Genomic DNA, 21,212 nt, shown 5'->3' on the forward strand with positions numbered 1-21,212 from the left:
TAGGCATGACTCCAACCAGTGGAGTTTTCCCCAAATCTCATCGACTCCAGCCTTGCTAGGGTTCCTTGACGCTGCACTCAGTCAAATGCTGACTTGGTGTCAAATGCAGTCACTCTCTGCTGAAAACTGGCATCTGTGATGCTGGGGACCTCAGGAGGCCAAGATAGATGATGCACTCAGCACTTTTGGCCAACGGTGGTTGCAACTGCTTCAGCCTTGTCTTTTGCACTGATGTGCTGGACTCCCCCATAATTGAGGATGGGAATATTTGAGGAGCCTCCACCTCTGGTTAGTCATTTAAATGTCCACCATCATTCACACACAACTGCAGGATTGCAGATTAAGATCTGACCCGTAGTTTGTGGGATCACTTAGTTCTATCACATGCTGCTTCCGCTGTTTGGCATGCAAGTAGCCCTGTGTTGACACCTCAAAACATTGTGGAAACAAACATTGCCTAAAAATTTGCTTTTAGTGAAAAAAATTTCTATACATTTTGTCTTAAATTATAATTTAATCAAGCAGCTGAAAGGAGATAATCATGTACACAACAGAATACCAATTAGATTAGCAGATATTGGTTCACTCCAATTTTTTTTACACATTGGCACATTGGTAAAACAAACAACTGAAGTGAAGTTTAATTTTTCATGCACAGTAAACTCACCATTAGATACAGGTGACAGAATAATGCATTCTCCTCATTTGTCACATAACCCTCAAGGTTTAACTTGAAAGAAACACTAATGGCCAGAAATTTAGCTCTGCCATCCACTCTTGCAATAATTTATGCCTTATAACTGTTAAATAGAGGAGCCTTGAAAGCAAACCCAACACTCAAGTTAGTCCAATTTCACCTTCAACTCACAAAATTCTGCCAAATTCATCCTGTTCTGCTTACTCTTGTCTTTGCTGACCTACAGTGGTCTTGCAATACATTGTATCAGAAAAAATTGTCTTTGTTTAAAAATCCTTCTTTGGCCTTAAATGTTCTGCTTCAACTTCTCAGTCTCTCCATCTTAAGGAAAACTAAAAACCAAATTCTTTCAACTAAGCTTTGTGTCACTGTTCCTTAGCTCCCCCTTTCGACTTGATGTCTGTTCCTTGTCACTATCGTTGTGCCACTGAGACAGGCTGTCACACTGGGGCAATTCAACACAATGGTCCAGAATTTGCTGGAAAGCTATGAGTTTAATGCGTGCACCATTATTAATGCATCACAACCTCATGAGCTGAGAGCTCCACAAATTGCTGGACGATTTGCACCACTCTATGTTAGTCTTGCAAAAACAGCAGTTGGTCATTAACCTCCTGTTTACTTTTAAGAAACTGCTGTAGTTCTGCAGTAAATGCACACACTAAACTTGCCACAGAAAGTTATAGCCACTCGTTAACAACATAAGAACTCTTCCAGTGACAAGCTGCACACTCCTGCAATGTCATGCAATCTCTCTGGCCCAAAAGAATAATTGAAAACATGTAATTGTATTCCAGCAGGCAAATTCTTCTCAAAAGGTTTTTAATTTTTAATAATTTTTCTTTGCCTTTATTCTTTCTAATTTGACACTGATTTACACTATTTCCTTCTTACTCGTTTCCATTTTTCTCTACTCTTAAAGGCTCATTGGTTAAGGAGATAGGCTACTGCTCACCAGATGCCCATTGATCTCGTCATGCCATTATCAGCTCACAGAGTAATTTGAGCCACAAAATAAATTTGAAATGAAGAGCGAATAAAAAAAATTTACTAACAGAGCATTCCATGAAATGGCCCATTCCAACAAACTCTGAGCAATTATGCTTTTTCCGACACTGCGTATCAAAGAGAGCCATAAACATTCAACACACAAACATATATCCCTCTATGTTCAGGATTATGTGAATTCAACAGAATTCACTCCTCCTTCAACCTTATTTCACAGCTTTATTACATATGCACACTGAGGTCATTCAGGTTTGGGACACAATTAATAGCATAGCCTCACACTGCAATGTGAAACAGCACAATTTTTTCCCCTTCCCAACAAAAAGATAGGAAATAGAAATATGTTAGTTGCACTATGCCCTCTGGGTCAGGTGGTCATGGAGTCATTTATGACTAATCACAGATATTTTTCCAATGTCTACATAATGTTGAGAACATTTTTAGCAAATTATTGATGGAATTTCAAAATACTTAGCTTCTAGCAGCCAATAATCAAATAGTTTTTATGATTAAACTGCGACACTCCTTTATCAGCACTTGCTCTTAAATATCATTATACTATTTTTTGTTCTAATTATAGGCCATGTGTTATATGAACGTTTTGAGCATCAAACAAGCTCAGGATGTGCCCTTACAAAGGCAACTTATTCTTAAGTATATTGCTAACTGTGTTCTTTGCTTGCACAGTACACATCAATTTATAACCAGATGAGAGTACAACATACCAGTGGGGCTGCTCTTCTTCCCTCTTTATTTACTCATCTCAAGCCAATCAAGTATGGCAAATCGTATGTTCCCCAACTCTAAAACCTAGTTTGTTACCAGATATTAGCTTTATATATTGTCAAGCAGTAGCAAAGCATGAATATCACTTAAAGCCTCTCTTTACCAGTCAGAAGTCTAGCCACTGCAATAATGACTTTGCTTTTCAAAAGAAGCACAAAGCTGTTGAGAGGCAGGATGAAAGAATTTTTTTAAATAAAAAATTCAAGTGAATTTTCCTGTTGACAACAAGGAACCCAGTCCCAAGGAATATACAGAAGTGAGAGAACTGAGGATCATTACTGTTGTTCATGATCTTTTTTGCATGCAGCTGAATAAGCAGAAAAGGCAACACATGTACCCTGGCCCTGAGCCCCAGCCTTCAGAAGTAGGAAGGTTCATTCAATCACAAGTTTCTTTGCACCCTCTTTAATGTACATGAAGGTCAGTAGTACATGGTCTGAAGTTATAATAATGTTCTCAATTTCGAGACGACTCATAATTAAACTCATTTCCTAACCTATTCGTATTACAAACATAACTACATAATAATCCTACTTGAAATACAAATTTAACTGGAAAATTAATCAAGGCTGTTTATTAACACAATCTCTCCCAGCATTATCTTTATGTATCTTCCTACATTACAATAGTGACTACATTTCAGAAATAATGAATTGGCTGTAAAGCATTCGGACCTGGTTTTCAGTTCTATTTCCAAAAACCAAGCACTGTAATAATTTATCTAACCTTCTTTCATTAACTTAGTACATAGTGCACCATCGGCAAAGAAGCCTTCAATCATGCATGTACACTTCCATAAAAGCTTTGCATTCTTGGCATCTTAACCCAATTCTACAACCAGACGAACAGAAACCAAGTTAGTGTTTTAGAAATTTACTGCTAATTTACTGCTAATCCAAGTCTAGTAGTGGGTTATACTAATTCATTAGTCTAGATACTTAGAAGTGTGATTACTTTTAGTACTGTTTCAGTTCAGCGTTTTCAAACCAGTACATGAGCACTGTTTAATAATGAGCTTTAGTGTCACTAGTGAACTAAAAACGTGCATGAACTCAAACAAGTCAAATATACCCCAGCATACGTACCTTTCTTCTCTGTCTTCTGAATGGGGATGGAAGGTGTGGGTGTAGGCACTTTCGGTACAGTAGCTGCTCCATTAGCATCAAAGGATTTCTTTGGCTGATGCTCAGGCTGTAGACTAAAAGGACTAGAAGGAACAGTGCTTGGGTTTGTAGTTGGGAGAACCACTGGTTTGACGGGGTGCTGCACTGGGGCAGCTCCACCAGGAGTCTCTGTTCTGGGCAGTCTGTAGTCTCTGTCATTGTGTCTGTTTGTCTGGGACAAAATATTCTGGGAGAGCATACTACCGGCACCGCTGGAATGCTTGTCTTCCACTTTTCATGATTCACAAAGGAAATGTGGCAAAAAAAAATAAAGGGGGAAATGTTGAAATTAGAATGATTATTAGAGCACTATTGGCTAATTTATTAACAGTCCCCTTAATTGTTCATAATTAATGTTTTAAAATGCAAGAGTTGTTAGAATCAAAACACCTACTCAGGATACATTAGACCTTGTATCTTATGGTGTCACTGTTGTGACATCATCCGTTTAGGTACATTTATGTGCTCTACAGCTGCAAAGGTTGCAGCCATTTCAGCTCCATAACATATAAATAAATTATATCATTTAAATCAGGATGACATAAACAGCAATAATGAATCTGAGCATTTTTCCAAACACATGAACACCGGCCAGTGCATGCATTGGAACATAAACCTTAAAAAATGTTCAACATACGTCCTGGTTTGGAAAGGTGTGCACCAATGCGAGAGAAACCCAATTCTGAACATAGCTCAATCTCCCATAATGAACTGGGCACCAGGAAATCACTTCAATCTATTCCTGGACATTTATTTAAATCCCAAATTATTTGGAATAATAATGCAAAAATTCAGATTCCTTTTAAACATGTAATAAAAGAAGATTCAGGGTCATCAGTTCCCGAGGAGCTGCTCTGTGGCAAGTTGGCAACTCTTGCAGGTTACTTTCACCCCAAGACCACAAATGACTTGGTAAAGGGAAGAGGTACTTAAATGATAGCAGTAGCGAGAAGGAAACAAAAAAAAAATCATGAAGATTCCTATTTTTCTTTCAACAGTTCACTCAGTTCTATTTACTTTTCTCAAGCCACAATGAGGAAAATAGCCTTATTACAACATCTGTGCAACTCCAGCCCATTTAGAAACCTTAAGACTATGTCAGAATTTGTGCACCAAAACTATAAACCCAAGATCACCAAGTCAGTTTATTCATATTACACTACAAATATTTGTTCAGCATTGTTCACTAATTTGATTATACTAAACTGCATTCCAATTCTACGAACTTGAGCAAAGCCTGCCATGTTATGTGAATCCTGTAAAAAAATCTAGCAACAAGAATTGTTTGTTACTTTATTAAATGCCCCGTTACTTACTTCCACTTGTAAACCCACTGCCAGCAGTTGCTTGCAAGGTTTCCCTTCTGTAATCTCGATCTCTTGGGAAGCTGTTAACAACCCCAACTTTACTTGCTTCTTTTTGCCTCTGTTCTCTGCACAAATGAAAGAACCGTTGATATTGTGACCCATTTAGAATACTTGTATATTTTACATAATATTGGAAAAACTAAACGTGCACCTTTCAATCCACTCTTTGGGTTTCTCCCACTGAGAAACTTCTGTCCTGCAGTTGTAGTAGTATTTTTTGCCTGAAGAGCTGATGTGCTCTGACCAGTCATCAGCTGGTTCAAAAGGCTATATTAAGACAAAAATAGTTAAATCAAAAGACAAAAACACAAAAAAGTAGATAATACAAGTTTCAGACTGGATTTACTACTCAACAACTCAATACATGTAAGCCATTATTCTACCAACTTTATACAGACAATATTTTCAACCTCAATTTTAAGTTACGATGAACTTCTAGCATGCTGAAATTATGGGTAAATAGGTTTGTCATTTCATTACCCGATTCACTAACTGCAGATTGCATAATACTTTGCACAACGATAAAATAAACATACCCATCATCCAAGACTGCACATCTATGCATGTAACAAATTACAACTTAAACTACATTTTTGCACAGCCAAAACAGCTTTATGTTTTATAGAAAAGCTTCTGATCATACCTAGTACTGCTACGCAGAAAGTAAACAGAGTCGCACCATGGACTGCAGCAGTTCAAGGCGGCAACTCACCACCATCTTTTCAAAGGCAATCAGGGATGGGCAATAAATGCTGGACTAGCCAGCGATGCCCGCATCTCATGAATTAATTTTTAAAAAAAACAAGTGCTGCAGCAAGTGCCTCAGACAGCAGTTATGCCATCTTGGCTCAGTTGGTAACACTCAACTCAGTTAATATCGGAGAGCTCAGGACTTGAGCACGTAATCCAGATTGCCACATTGCGTGATATTCAGAAAATGCTGCACATTCAAGGAACCTTCAAAAAATATACTAATCTGTGCGCCAGTTTAAGATGCCATTTGGACTATTCAAAGAACTGCTCAGTATCATGTCATGTCTCTAAAAAGCTTAACCATTCCAATTACGACTGGTTGCGGGATGATCCTGTGCATAAAATGATTGCAGCATGGCTCCATAAATCATAACAATTGAAAATACTTCTTTATTGGTGAAGCACTCTAGGTAATGCTCGAGAGGAAAGAAGGTCCTCCTTTCATATCCCAAATTTATTGCCATATGGTTCACAGTCCATTTTTACATTTTAAACTAATATGTAAACATTCATTTATGTTTTCAATATATAGCAGCCATGCCTCAGCCAATACGGCACAGAAATACATTTATCAGGAAACTGTCTGAAATTAACAAAAGATGGAAGAGGGGTTGTGGGGGTAGATGTTGGTGCAGACACAGTGGGGCAAAAGAGGTTAATAACTTGAATTATTCCTGAGAATCACCAAATTGCAATAAAAACACAATACATGTTGGGCGGGAAGTCTTAAAAATTAATGCACATTTGTCCTCAATGATTGGAAACAAAAATATTCTAACTTTTTCATGGAGATATGAACCAGACTACAACACCAGTCCTGCAAGGAATTTCTACATTTTTTTTTAAAAACCCAAAAAAGTTAGAGGTTTTAAATACATAATTTTTTTCATCTCTTCCCACCATACAATTCCCTGATTTGAAGTACCAGCAAACCAAACTACTCCAGAAATACTACCATGTAACATGATACTCTTATATTGGTCTAGAAGCAGATAGTAAACTTGACTGTCCTATGCGCATCTGCCTAGATTCACACACAGCACCTCACTGACAGCATATAAAGTTTGTGATTTGAACGAGCAGCACAAAAGTACTTTCCATCATGCATTTCATGAAATTGACTTCTGTTGATGCTACCTGTAATAATTTGGATATGTTGCAGTTTAAAATACATGAGCAGTCGACTAAAAAGATTTAATGTGGTGTAATTTGCTGCACAATACAAGAATCATTCAATAACTAACACTCATTTATCAATCCAATTGTGAATTCCATATTTAGGGAGAAATAGTGGCAAAGTGGTAAAACCACTCAACAAGGAATCCAGAGACTCAAGTTAATGCTCTGGGGACATGGGTGCAAATTGCACCATGGCAGCTGGTGGAATTTAAATACAATGAATAAATGTGGAATATAAAGCTAGTCTCAGTAATGGTGACCATAAAACTATTATCGATTGTCACAAAAACCCATCTGATTCGCTAATGTCCTTTCATAAAGGAAACCTGGCATCCTTACCTGGGCTGGCCTACGTGGAACTCCAGACTCTCAGCCACGTGGTTGACATTCAACCGCCCTCTAAATGGCCTTAAGCCTCTCAGTTCATGGGCAATTAGTAATGGGCAACAAATGCTGGCCTTGCCAGCAAAGCCCACATTCCAAAGAATACTTAAAAAATTAATCTGGCAATCTGAACTACGACATATAGCACAAAATTATGAACTGAGAGCACTCCTCAGAAGGGAAATAAAAATTTCTAAGACAATACATGAAAATTAAAACATCTGTTTAGTTTACGCTAAAACTTCAACACTTTTGGTCACATTAGGAAAGTTGTGATTTGAATTTAAAGTAATGCACATCGAAAGAGAGGCAAAATTTCAATATTTAAAAAGACAATTGTCCTTCCCTTACCCAAAGAGGATTTAGTTTGCTTTATTCCTCCTGTGAAATTAGATCAGATAGATAATTTTTACATTAAAAATGGAGTGTTCATTTATGGAGCACTCCATTTAAATTAGCTGTCCAGTAGCAACAATATGTTTTCATATAGTGTGGTCCCTGGGACATCAATATACCAACTATGTTTGCCTGGAAACGTTGTAGCTTTTGCAAATTGATCTAAGAAAGGAAGGCAATTTCCAATTGCCCTCATGGTCTAAAATGGCCACACCTGGTCACTTCTGATTCCACAAAAAAGTAACCCCAATGTGTTACTGATACACCATATTAATTGTAGAATCCAAGGTTTCTACATTGAACAAAATTGCTTTTGTTCTTTAGGAAGTAAATTATAAGTCAAGAACTTCATTCTGGTTGGATTTCTCAGATTCTGCACTTGACAAGGATCCAACTTGCAAATTTCAAGTCTAAGTGTATACCTGAGGCAATTAATACCTAGAATTGATTTAGCTTCAAGAAACACTCTCAAATGCTGGGGGAGATCTGATAAAATTACGCTGCACTGTACTGATGTTTCTTTTAAACTAAAAGCTGTCCTGTATTTTGTAGCAAGTTTAATGCCTTTACTTCTCTATATCGGATTGTAAATATGTTGATTCGTAATTTTAGCCTAAAATCCAGTTTCCACTTTAAGAAATGTCAATTCCAGTTGCAATTTATGGCATTCAAAGTTAATTGCTCAAGGCATAAACTAGATCACTCTGCATGGATATAAAATAAAGGAGGTAAATTTCCAGTTGTTTGAGACATGCTCCAGTTGCCAGGCTGTTTGAATAAGAGTTTGAAAAGGTCGAAATGTAAAACTCCTATTACCTAAAGGAAATATCTGACACTTTAGGAAGGAATTGCAAAAAAAAATACTTACTGCATCTGAAGTTTTACTTGGATTGTTACTAGGATTAGAAGAATGTGAATTTGAGCTATGGTGGGTACTGTTATTATGTGAATTCTCCTGTGGAGAATAGCTGGTCCCTGAAACAAATACAGTACATTTATTACATATATGAACATAGCAAATTAACCTGAGCCAACTATTTTTTTTTAAAAAAAGTTAACAGTCTACAAACAAAAGTTTGTTTTAACAAAGCTTAAATGTCGGTCTTTCACCAATTTCTCACCATCCATCACATCCAAAAAGGCATTGTTTCCTTTCTGGAGTCTGCTTTCAAGGACAGTAAGCATCCACCAATAAAATGCCCAAATGCCAATTCATTCAAGAAGCTAGTAATGTGAGGCTGCTTAAGATGATTTCCAAACATACACATTTCCAGCTGGGTTTACTGGATAGCAATCAAGAACAAAAACCTTGCCTGATCTTTCCCTTCCCCTAAATCAACAGCTTTATGGCCAACTGGACTGCCCTGACTATGTTCCCTACCCATAAGTTTAGAACAACTGAGTCTCTCTCAATGAACCACTTTGCACTGAGGTAAAGCTTGCCTTTTTGTTGAGTAACTCCAATAATTCACTTATTTAAAATGAAATTAACTTGAAAAGGAATAACTTAAATTAACTAGGAAGTTGTGGGATAAAATACAATGACAAAACAAACTTGAGAATTTGGTATGAAGTTATTTACTACAACATGGACATTTACAGAGCACAAAATCAATGCTGGGCTGAATACAACTCTCCCAACAGACATCCGGGGCTCAGAAATACTGCTCTAAGATAAAAAAGATTTCTGTGTTCCAGCAAATCAACTAAGTGACTGCAGCAAACAGAAGATTTATTTTCAGATACCTGGACGGCATGAAGGGCAGCCAATGCGGCATGGGAAACACAAGTGATCATGAGGAAGAATACTGCAAACTTGGAATAATGAGAAATTAAACATTGAAACATTCAATATTTTGATTTTCAACAGAAGGTGCAAAAGCAGACTGGCTGGGACAAGCTGTGAACAGAAGAGATGAGCTAGAACCCTCATACACAGCCTTTGCTTAGTTATCAACCTTAGTTCTGGAGCACAAATTTATAGGTTTGAACTCAATGTAGGCATCCAGTGCAATTCTGAGTGTCTTTCAGAGGCAACTTCAGACCCATGTCCCATCTGCTTGTTTTAGTGTTCTCATGTACATTAAATAGCCTCATGAAGAGGGTGCTCTCCCAGTGTCCAGAAAAAAAAACGTCCTGAAGTAATATCACAAGAAAAAATTACTTCGGCACCAAACTGAATTAAGAGTCATCTGTGGACAGTTAGCAATGCTGAATAGTTGCCACATTAGCCTACAACAGTCAGTGCACTTCAAAACGTGATTCAGTATGAACTATTACGACATGTCAGCATAAGACACAATTCAATCCAAATACTAATAATTTGCTGAGAGTGGCAACACACTTTAAGTTTGTCCATTTCTGAAATATGACCTGTGTATACAGCTAAGGTCAGTCATTAAAAGCATGACAAATTCAGAGGGCAACTTTGCTCCTGATGCAAGTCAAAATGATTCCTTCTGTTGACCAGTAACATCTGCTGATTACAGAACCAACTGATCTATTGTTTGTCTACACAAAAAAACTCTTCATTTTAGTACAACACAAAAGAGATCCTCAAAACCATTGTCGTATTTTCTTCCATCAGGGGTCAGTATCTTTGTGGAAGGAAAGATCCATGGGTATCTTTTTGTTCCCCTTAATACAGGAATAGCACCATTCCAAATGTTGCATCAAATGTTTGCCTTAATCTCAGGAATCTTGCTACAAATATAGTGTCAAAATCTCTGCTTTTTCCATGAGTGGAATAGTAGAAAGTACCTCTGTTCCAAAACCTACCACCATATATTTCAGTTCTCTGCTGGAAAATTCAGGCTGCGAACACTAAGGAACACTAGAATAATTGCTAATTTAGTTCACTATAGGTTAGTGTTAATAGGTTCAATTATGTGCACACAAACATGAATACTTGAAAATCTGATCCATCAATCAAATGGACAATAAACACTAACTATAGTAAAATCAGTAGCCCAACCAATATAACCCACATAAGAGTTAAGAAAATGGGCATGAAAATTGGGGACTATCAAATGTTTACAAATACAACATACCATTCAATGATTTTTTTTAATAATGTTCAAAAGCTCTGTAGCTAGAACTAATATTGTTATATGAATGAAACTTAAATCATGCTTCAGTTCTACAAGACTGCGTGATAAGGTACACCTTTAGTCCAGCTGTACTAATGCTCTTGAAGGTCCTATTATGTTTGTAACAATACTGTTAGTGGAAAATTTGATGCAGTATGCATCTTTCTCCAATTGCACTTTGCCTCATTTTTAAAGTACATGGAATCATATCGAATATACAGCATAGAAACAGGTTCATGCTCCACTTGCAGCTCTTCCCATCCTTCCTAATTAACTCTATAATCGTAACGTTCTATCTCCTCCTCCTTCATATGCTGAACATGCCTCCCTCTAAATACATCAACATAACTTGCCTCGACCTCGTGGTAGCGGGGTTCATTCTCACCACTCTGGGTAAAAGAGTTTCTTCGCATTCCCTTATTTATCCATCACCATCTTATATTGACAGCCTCTGGTTTTGCTCTTCCCCCAAGCAATAATACCGTGTCTGCTCAATCAAAACCTTTCAATAGTTTTAAAAGCCTCTATTAGGTAATCCCTTCAGCTTTCTCTTTTCGAGAAAAGAGGCCCAGCCAGTTCATCCTTTCCCAGGTAGTATGACCTTGTATTTATATCAACCTTGTAAGTCTTGCTGGTATCCCTTCCACTGCCTCTATACCATTTATTTTTTAAAAATATAGTAACATAGCACTCCAAGTGTGATCTAGTCAAGGTTCAAGTTTGGCACTACTACTCAACTTTTCAATTTTATGCCTCTATAAATAAGTTTGATATGCTGTTATGACTCTATTGGCCTGCATCACAACTTTCAGTGATTTGCTGCATTCAAAAAAAAAAACAGGCTGATATTGATTGCTGTACACAAACCTATAGCAGTTAATTTGGGTTTCCTAACTCAATTAAGTACTTCAGATGGCAAGTTTAGCAACTGATCCATAAATGTTACTTGCAATTTTATTGGGTTATTTGGTCAATGCTTCTGGAAGCAATACACAAATACTTCTAATAAGCAAAGTTTCATAAACATTACAAGGCTATAATTCTCACAACAGAACTAGCAAAACGTAATGAATTATGGAAAACTGAGACTTTCTGCATGCTGACTACACAGTAACATACCGTCTCGCTCTCTGGCTCGATGTGAGTGCACAGTTTTACTCTTATGTCCTGTACTATCACTATGTTTATTTTCAGGGCTGTTAGAACGTCGCAGCATTTTGCAGGGTGGTGATGGATCTCCTGATTCTCTGGATTTGTCATGACGATGATCGCTGCTACTGGTGTGACTCTTTGATGGGTACTTAAGAGTCTGAAATAGAATATCATAAAATAGTTTATTACAACAAAGCTGAACTAGGAGCCAATTACCTGCAACGGTGGGCAAGTCTCCAATACATAGATTCCATGATTGTCGTAGTTTGATTCTTCTTCATAAAACAAAAATGTCCAACTATGCATGACTCAGTCTCCTAATTAGTTAGATTAGATTTCTATACAAGAATTACTTTTCATTGGTCTGTCAGCTTAACACTGGTTGAAGTTCTCCTTTAAAAAGTGATATTGGCCTTCGCAAATACAGTAATTTAAAACTAGACTTATAAACAATAAGCAAGCTACAAATAGGACACGCTGTCCTATTCCACCAATTTTAATAAATTCATTGCAAAAGCAACTGTGTCTAAAAAGAGACATATGCGTCACTTGGTCTTTATGACAGAGATATTTAGTCGTTTTGTCTTCAAACACGTAGAGGCAAAAATGGTTTACGCACGGACATCTAGGCCCACCGATAGTTTAGAATTTATTTACATGCACATATATGCACCGTATACTCAAAACTAAAGAGAAACTATAAAAGCCAACTAAATCTAAAGCACAGTAATTGAAATATGTCTAAACGTCACTAAACAGTATTTTCGGAGAAGATTTTAAAACGAACTATCATTTTATTCCCCCTTCTCCTTAAGATCCAGCTGTAGAGTGATGAGGCCTGCTTCAGACGCACAAGCCTTCGTTAAAGTAAATGGCATTCGTTCCAGTCTATGAGAAATATACCTGATAGGGCTGGGATTCCCTCCTGTCGTGACACCTGCAAAAAAAAAATCAGAAAATGAACACATCAGCAGTGGTGCAACACATTTTTTTTTGAACTTTGAAACAAAAAACTCGGCAGAAAATGTATTTTTTAAAAATCTTTCAGAGTAAAATGGTCACCAAAAGGGGAGGGAAATTCGTTTTCTCAAGTTTTTACTTATTTTGGTTTACAACAAAAATGGCGGATTGTCAAAAGAGAAGGGAAATTCGAAAGAGGGGGAAAAGGAGATTTAAAGAATAACAAGAAAAAAAACCTGAACATTTTACCCATCATTGAGTCTCGGTTGTTTCCTTGCATACATTACCATCAATGCTGTTGTATGTGGAGTGGATCAAAAGGTAAATTAGATTTTTTCTAAAGGGGAGGGAAAAATATTCACAAAAACCGGCCCTTCTTTTTTTTTAACCAGTAAAGATACTACCAACTCTCGGGATCCATCTCACACACACAAGCCAACACTGAAGAGGACGAGGCCCATACTACATACGGGTAACGCGTCAGCAATCGGGAACAGCCGACCCTCCCGCCAATGATCGGCGCTTTCCGGAAACCCTTCGGCACTTTCCGGCCAACAGACGCCAGGACACCAACAAGAAAAAGAGGGAAAACAAACAGTCGAGGTCGACGGCCGGGAAAAAGAAATTAACGTTTAATTCGTATCGCAACTTCCGGTCCTAATTTACTGAACGTTTGGGTTTTTTTCCGTTAATTTTAAATTGCATGCTGGGAGGCTGGTCACGTGATCGGGTCGCGGCCGTGACGTCTGTCTAAAAGACAGGATTTCATCGCTGGAGGAGGAGAGGTTGCTGATTTCTAAATAGTCATCAAATTTAAAGGGCCGATGTAAAGAGAGAGAGAGAAAATACACACACATATATACAAATGAAGGGTAAATACAGAGACTGAGTGAGAATGGGATATTGCTACAATGGGTATGATAGGTGTATGGATTGTACCAGGGACATTCATGGCCGCTCAGGCCTGCGGAATGACCATGTACAGTAAATGGCTGTCAGTCACACACTCTAAACCGGCGCTTTACATCTGCATGCGCCTTTCTCATCTATTTTACCTAGTTTTTTTTTCCCCACTATCTCTTGTACTGTGATCAAAAATGCACTTGTCTGCATGTCTTTGTTGGTTTAAATGTTTATACCAGGGGTGACGTGAGTGAATAAAAGATAATTTGAAGACCGCAGGTATTGCTTGGCAATGTTGCATTGAAGTAATCTCAACTCCTCTTCAGCAATTTGCTAATTAACATTTAATGAACTGTGAATATCTTATAAAAAGAGAGCAGAGTTTTTTTAAGCACCATTGAAAATCAGTCGTGAATGCTTTATGTTTAAACATTGTTTCACCTTCAAAGTTTTTTCATACGACTTAATAACATTAGTTCTGCCTCTGAAATAAATTAACAGTAGCAATAGAAAGTTTAAATTGAAAAAAAACGCTGAGCTGATTGGAATTTTTGCTACAATCCAGTATTTGGTTTACAGAAAAATCTGGCTGAAAAGCAAGTTGCAAGTTTTCAACATAAATATTTTTGTTTTTTACCAATTGGTTAAACGTTTTTTATTCTTTTGTGGGATGTAAGCATCACTGGCAAGGCCATTGTTTGTTGTACATTCCGAATTGCTTGTGAGATACTTTAAACTGTGCAATTAGAAATTAAAAACTTTAAGAGCCAGAGGAATGCACATCTAACTTTAAAACGAAAAATTTCTGCAGTAGTTAATATTGGTAGAAACTGAACAATGCTTTGCCTTCAAAATTGTGACTTTTATTAGATGTAAATTTGCAGCAACAAACTTAATAAATTCATAGTGATTTTGAACTGAGGAGAGTATTTTGGAAAGGATGCTTTATTCCAAGTAATCAGTAAATGACTTCTTCAATGTCTGGTGGAATGGTTATGGAAGACCAGAGCGACATGCCTTCAACAAACCTAGTTTAGCTTTGTCCTTGTGTTCACCTTCTCAACCAAAGTTTGCTGTACATGCTGTAATCTTATTCTGCTATATCTAAGATCTAAATTGATGTCAGCAGTTTTTTATGACTACTTACCTGTGCCTGCACTTTAAGGAAGTGTGTATTTGAGCCCCTAGGCCTTTTCATCCACACTTTTCAGTGTCTTTACATTCATTGTATATGCTAATTTTTAAAAACTCTTAAAATGTACTCACTGTGTCAGTTCCTAATTGCAGATTACTTCTTCGAGAACAAAATAATTTACATTTACATCTTTCATGTAACTAAAGGCCCAAGGCACTTTACGGGTGATCAGAGAGCACAGGCTGGAAGTGGGAGTCAAGGGAGGTGATTGATGGCAGGGATTTACTATTCATCCTCAAAATTTGCATGTTCCTGGCAAGGTTGGCAATTATTGCCCATTCCAACTTGCCCTGTGTAGCAGTTTGATACAACTGAATGACATAGCAGAGGACTGTTAAGATTTGGGCAGAATTCAAGTTCAGCTACAGTAGGTGAGGTCACTGGGTTTGTTTCCCGAAAGGACATTGGTGATCCAGTTGGGTTTTTGCAGCAACCTGATGGCTTTACTACCACCAGTGTTTATAGATTTTTTTTTTCCTAGCTGAATTCAAGTTCTCAAACTGCTGTGGTGAGATTTGTACTTGTGTTCTCTGGATGACTTATCCAGTAGTAAAGCCCCTATATGTGAAGCATTCATTTTTGATGAGGCTTTTAAAAATCATAGTGCTGAGTTTGCAAGGTAACAAAATGGAGAAGTTCAGGAGAGTTTTTTCAGTTATGGTGGAGCAAATTGAGAAAGGAATTTCAGCAATATAGTGTCAGAGGAGTGGAGGGCCAGAGAAGATTGCAGAAGTAGAGTGGAGCATGACTGTGGAAGAGTTTAAAAATAGGTCGTCTTCCAGGAACAGCTGATGAATGGTGTCAGCTGAGTTGGATGTTTGAAGTGGGAGTACTTTGTATTGGTGCTTACTAATTAAGAGGGTGTTGATAAAATACTGGTCGAGGTGGAAATAACGGAGGTAATGGGTGGAATGAAAATTGATAGGATGTACTAGAAAGGCTAGCTATGCTTAGAGTGGATAAGTTGCCTGCTCTGGATGGCTTGCATCCCAGGTCACGAGAGGAAGTGAGGGTGCAAATAGCATAATCATCCAACCTTCCCTTGATTCAGGGAGGCGCCAGAGTATTACAGAGTGGCAAATGTGACACACTTGTTCAACAAAGTGTAGGGACATTCCTAGTAATTACAGGCCTGTCAGTTTAACACCATTTTTGTGTAAAGTTTTAAAAACAACCAGGGAAAAGATCAACAGACGCTTGGAAAGGTTTGAGTTAATTAAGGAGAACCAAGATGGAATTGTAAAAGATATTGAGCTTGATTTATCTGATTGAATTTTTAATGAAGTAACAGAAAAGATGAAGGGAATACAATGGATGTGGTCAATATGTATTTTAATAAGATATTTGACATAGCAGAGGACTGTTAAGATTTGGGCAGAATTCAAGTTCAGCTACAGTAGGTGAGGTCACTGGGTTTGTTTCCCGAAAGGACATTGGTGATCCAGTTGGGTTTTTGCAGCAACCTGATGGCTTTACTACCACCAGTGTTTATAGATTTTTTTTTTTCCTAGCTGAATTCAAATTCCACAAAGTACCACAAAATTGACTCATAGATGAGGAGGGTCAGTGTCAGTTTGGATAAAAAATTGTCTGAAGGACAGAAAACAATGGGTCATGGTCAATTGTTGTTTTTCAGACTGGAGGATGGTAGACGATGGTGTTCCCAAGGATCAGCGCTAAAACCACTGTTTTTTTGATATACATAAATGAGTTAGATGTTGGAATACAGAGTAAAATTTCAAAATTCGCTGATAGTGCCAAACTTAGAGAGGCAGCTGACAGTGTCATATCTCGTACAAACGAAGATGGTTATGGTTGTTGGCGGTCAGTCATCTCAGTTCCACGACATTGCTGCAGGTGTTCCTGAGGGTAATGTCCTCAGCCCAACCATTTTCAGCTGCTTCATCAATGACCTTCTTTCCATCATAAGGTCAGAAGTGGGATGTTCGCTGATGATTGCACAATGTTCAGCCCCATTCACAACTCCTCAGATACCGAAGCAGTCCATGTCCAAATGCAGAAAGACCTGGACAATATCCAGGCTTGGGCTGACAAGTGGCAAGTAACATTCGTGCCACACAATTGCCAGGCAATGACCATCTCCAACAAGAGAGATTCCAACGATCACCCCTTGACATTCAATAGCATTACCATCACTGAGTTCCCCCAATATCAACATCCTAGGGGTCACCATTGACCAGAAACTGAAATGGACTAGCCATATAAATACTTGGGCGACAAGAGCAGTCAAAGGCTAGGAATCCTGCAGCGAGTAACTCACCTGGCTCCCCAAAGCCTTTTCACCATCTACAAGGCATGAGTCAGGTATGTGATGGAATATTCTCCAGTTGCCTGGATGAGTGAAGTTCCAACAACACTCAAACATGACACCATCTGGGAGAAAGCAGCCCGCTTGATTAGCACCCCATTCACAAATATTCACTCCACCACCAACACACAGCGGCAGCAGTGTGTACCATCTACAACATGCAATGCAGGAACTCAGCAAGGCTCCTTAGACAGCACCTTCAACACCCACGACTACTGCTACCTAGAAGGACAGAGCAACAGTCACATGGGAACACCAACACCTGGAAGTTCCCCTCCAAGCCACTCACCATCCTGACTTGGAAATATGTCGCTGTTCCTTCACCGTCGCTGGGTCAAAATCCTAGAACTCCCTCCCAAACAGCACAATGGGTGTACCTACACCACATGAACTTCCGCGGTTCAAGAGACAGCTCACCAGGACCTTTTCAAGGGCAATTAGGGATGGGCAATAAATGTCTAGCCAGCGACACCCACATCCCATGAAAGAATAAGAAAAAAGCTTGACAGGATGGTACAGCAGGAGAGAGGCAAGCAGAATGGGCAGACACATGGCAGATGGAATTTCATACAGGGAAGTGTGAGGTGATGCTCTTGGCAGAAGGGATAGGGAGAGACATTGTAGACAGGAGCACAGTTCTAAAGTGTGTTTAGGGACAGTGGGATCTTGGGTTCCAGGTGCACGGATCTTTGAAGGTTGCATGACATACTAAGAGAGTAGTTAGTAAAGCATATAGGATTAATGACAGGCTGAGAAGACTGACAAAGAAAATCTGTTCCTATTAGCTGATGGTACAAGGATGAGGGAACACCAATTTAAGGGTTGGGGCAAGAGATGCAGGGCTTGTGGGGAAAACTTTTTTATGCAGTGAGTGGTAATGAACAGGAACTCACTGCCTACAAGGGCAGTGGAAGTAGAGATAATCAGTGATTTCAAAAGGAAATAAGATATGCACTTGCAGAGCTATGGGGTGGAGCAGAAGAATGAGATTGACTGGATTGGCCCACAAAAAGCTGGCATGGACAGGATGGGCCATATGACCTCCAGTGCTGTAATGACTCTATGACATGAGGATGGTGGGGGTGCAGAATGTGGGTGCAAGTTCTTGGCATAAGACTATTATGTTGAATTACTGAGGAGTTTGTTTTTACCCATGAACACAATGTAGGTATTAAGAATAGTGGAATGTTGATTGTGGCGATTCTGTGATTCTGGGCAGAGATGGTAGATGTGACCCAGAGTTCTGAGTGATATGTTGCTTCCAGCTGCAAGGATCAAGACATTACAAATTGAATACAAAAAGTTCAGGAATCTGAAGATTCAGAGGAGTTACTTCCTCTGCTCAGTGAATTTTCCAAAATTCCCTAAATTTGGGGAAAGTTCCATTAGATTGGAAAATAACGAATGTAACTCCTTCATTCAAAAAGGGAGAGGGACAGAAAGCAGGAAACTACAGGCCAGTTTGCTTAACACCTGTCATAGGGAAAATATTAGAAGCTATTATGAAAGATATAGCAGGGCACTTGGAAAAATTCAGGGTAATCAGGCAGGGTCAACATGGTTTTGTGAAAGGGAAATTCATTGGTGTTCTTTGAAGAAGCAACAAATGCTGTGGATAAAGGGGAACCAGTGGATGTACTTTATTTAGATTTTCAGAAGGCATTTGATAAGGTGCCTCATCAAAGGTTAATGTGAAAAATAAAAGCTCATGGTATAGGGGTAACAAATTGGCATGGATGGAAGATTGGCTGGCTAACAGAAAACAGAGGGTAGCCATAAATGGGTCTTTTTCTGGTTGGCATAAAGAGTGGTGTGACACAGGGATCAGTGCTGGGGCCTCAACTTTTTGTAATTTATATAACTGACTGGATGAAGGGACCGAAGATATGTTTGCTAAATTTGCTGATGACACAAGGATAGGTAGGATAGTACGATGTGAAGTGAAGGAATATAGATAGATTAAGTGAGTGGACAAAGAACTGGCAAATGGAGTATAATGTGGTAAAGTGTGAAACTGTCCATTTTGGCAGGAAGAATAAAAAAGAAGCTTATTATCTAAATGGTGAGAGATTGCAGAGCTCTGAGATGCAGAGGGATCCAGGGGTCCTAGTGCATGAATCACAAAAGGCTCGTATGCAAGTGCAGCAAGTAATTAGGAAAGCTAATAGAATCTTATCATTTATTGCAAGGTGAATTGAATACAAAAGTAGGGAGATTATACTTCAGTTATACAAGGCATTGGTGAGACCACATTTGGAGTACTGTGGTCGGTAAGGGGTGCACAGTTAGTGTGGGGTGACATTGGCCTGAGTGAGACAGAGACTGAGTGAATACATTTGGGAATTCGGTACATAGGGGGAAAAGTGGTATTTTAGGTAAGGTTTACTGCAAGAAGTAAAGGTGCTGAGTGGGGAGTTTGGTGAAGGACAGGGAGGAGGTGCTTTTTTTTCTTCTCTTTTTCAGCCTCTGGCATTTCATATCCACTTGGTGCAGCAGAAGGAGCAGGTAAACCAGTAGCTAGTAATGTTCGTTTAATCAGCAGTGTAAGAACTGCATTGTTTTATCCGTATTGTAAAGCTTACTGTCAGTGCCAAAACCTATTGGGAGGTGTAGGTTTTATTAATTAGCAATTATTAATTAATTAACACATATGGCAGGGCAGGTGATGTGCTGTGATTGCAGGGTGTGGGTGTGATGCAGGGCAAACACATCTGCAGTAAGTGTTTGCAGCTGCAGGAACTTCGGATCCGAGTTATTGAGCTGGAGGCCAAGCTGCATATACTGCAGCATATCAGGGAGGGGGAAAGTTACCTGGACACTTTATTTCAGGAGGCGGTCACAGCCCTTAGGATAGAATCTTCTGATTCGGTCAGGGACAGGAAGGTGTGACTTCAAGTGAGGCAAGTAAGGGGACCTAGAGGGCAGGAGCCTCGGCCCTTGTAATTATCCAACAGGTTTGAGGTTTTTTCAGCTTGTTCGGTTGAGAGTGGGGGCTGCAAGGTGGATAGCTAACTGGCCATGGCACCATGGAGGGAGCCATTCAAACAGGGGGAGTTATAAAGAATGTAGTGTTTGTCAGGGACAGTATAGCCAGAGGGATTGACAACGTTCTCCGCAGCAAAGCGCTGTGAGTCCAGACGACTGGGTCCCAACGGTTGATTACCCGGTGCCCAGGTTCGGGACATCTGCTCGGATTTAGAGAGGAACTTGCAGTGGGAGATGGAGGACCCAGTCATCGTGGCCCATGTTGGTACCAATGACATAAGCAGAACAAAGAAGGAGGTTCTGCATAGTCAGTATAAGGATCGAGGCACCAAATTGAGAAGTAAAACCTCAAAGGTCATAATCTCTGGATTATTACCTGAGCCACGTGCAAATTGGCATAGGACAAATCAGATTTGGGAGATGAATGCGTGTCTCAAAGACTGGTGTGGGAGAAGCGGGTTCCAGTTCATGGGGCACTAGCACCAATACTGGGAAAAGTGGGATCTGTACTGTTGGGACGGTCTGCACCTGAATTGTGCTAGGACCAGTGTTCTTGTGAGCCACATAACAAGGGAAGTAGAGAGGGTTTTAAACTAATTAGTGGGGGCAAGGGTACAAATTTGGGAAGATGTGCTAAATCAAAGAGTAGAGACAAGGCAAAAGAGAAAGATACTATTACGGGAAATGAAAAACAGACTGACAGGAAGGGATAGAGAGTACAAATCTAACAGTAAATCAACAAATAAGACTAGAGGTTATAAAAAGAATAAAAGGGTAAAACTCAAGGCTCTGTATCTGAATGCATGAAGCATTCAAAACAAAACAGATGAACTGAGAGGGCACACAGAAATAAATAAGTACCGTAT

At 39.0% G+C, this 21,212-nt stretch overlaps 1 protein-coding gene across 3 annotated transcripts in view; it reads right to left on the reverse strand.

The window, feature by feature from the left end:
• Positions 1–13,428, reverse strand: part of waca (WW domain containing adaptor with coiled-coil a) — a 112,082-nt gene extending 98,654 nt beyond the window's left edge. Inside the window, exons 1-7 of one of the 3 annotated variants that reach the window (XM_078537850.1) lie at positions 13,184–13,413; positions 12,878–12,911; positions 11,942–12,131; positions 8,602–8,708; positions 5,173–5,288; positions 4,971–5,086; positions 3,577–3,885 (exon numbers count right to left, since the gene is read on the reverse strand). In XM_078537850.1, coding sequence (XP_078393976.1) covers positions 3,577–3,885; positions 4,971–5,086; positions 5,173–5,288; positions 8,602–8,708; positions 11,942–12,131; positions 12,878–12,911; positions 13,184–13,224 — 913 coding nt within the window. In that variant the 5' untranslated portion in view covers positions 13,225–13,413. Of the gene's footprint in view, positions 1–3,576; positions 3,886–4,970; positions 5,087–5,172; positions 5,289–8,601; positions 8,709–11,941; positions 12,132–12,877; positions 12,912–13,183 lie in introns of all 3 variants that reach the window. The other 2 variants (XM_078537857.1, XM_078537862.1) reach the window with 2 other exon arrangements.
• Between the last annotated feature and the right edge of the window lie 7,784 nt (positions 13,429–21,212).

The sequence above is a fragment of the Cetorhinus maximus genome, chromosome 3 (genome assembly GCF_964194155.1).
Source record: "Cetorhinus maximus chromosome 3, sCetMax3.hap1.1, whole genome shotgun sequence".
Taxonomy (NCBI): Eukaryota; Metazoa; Chordata; class Chondrichthyes; order Lamniformes; family Cetorhinidae; genus Cetorhinus; species Cetorhinus maximus.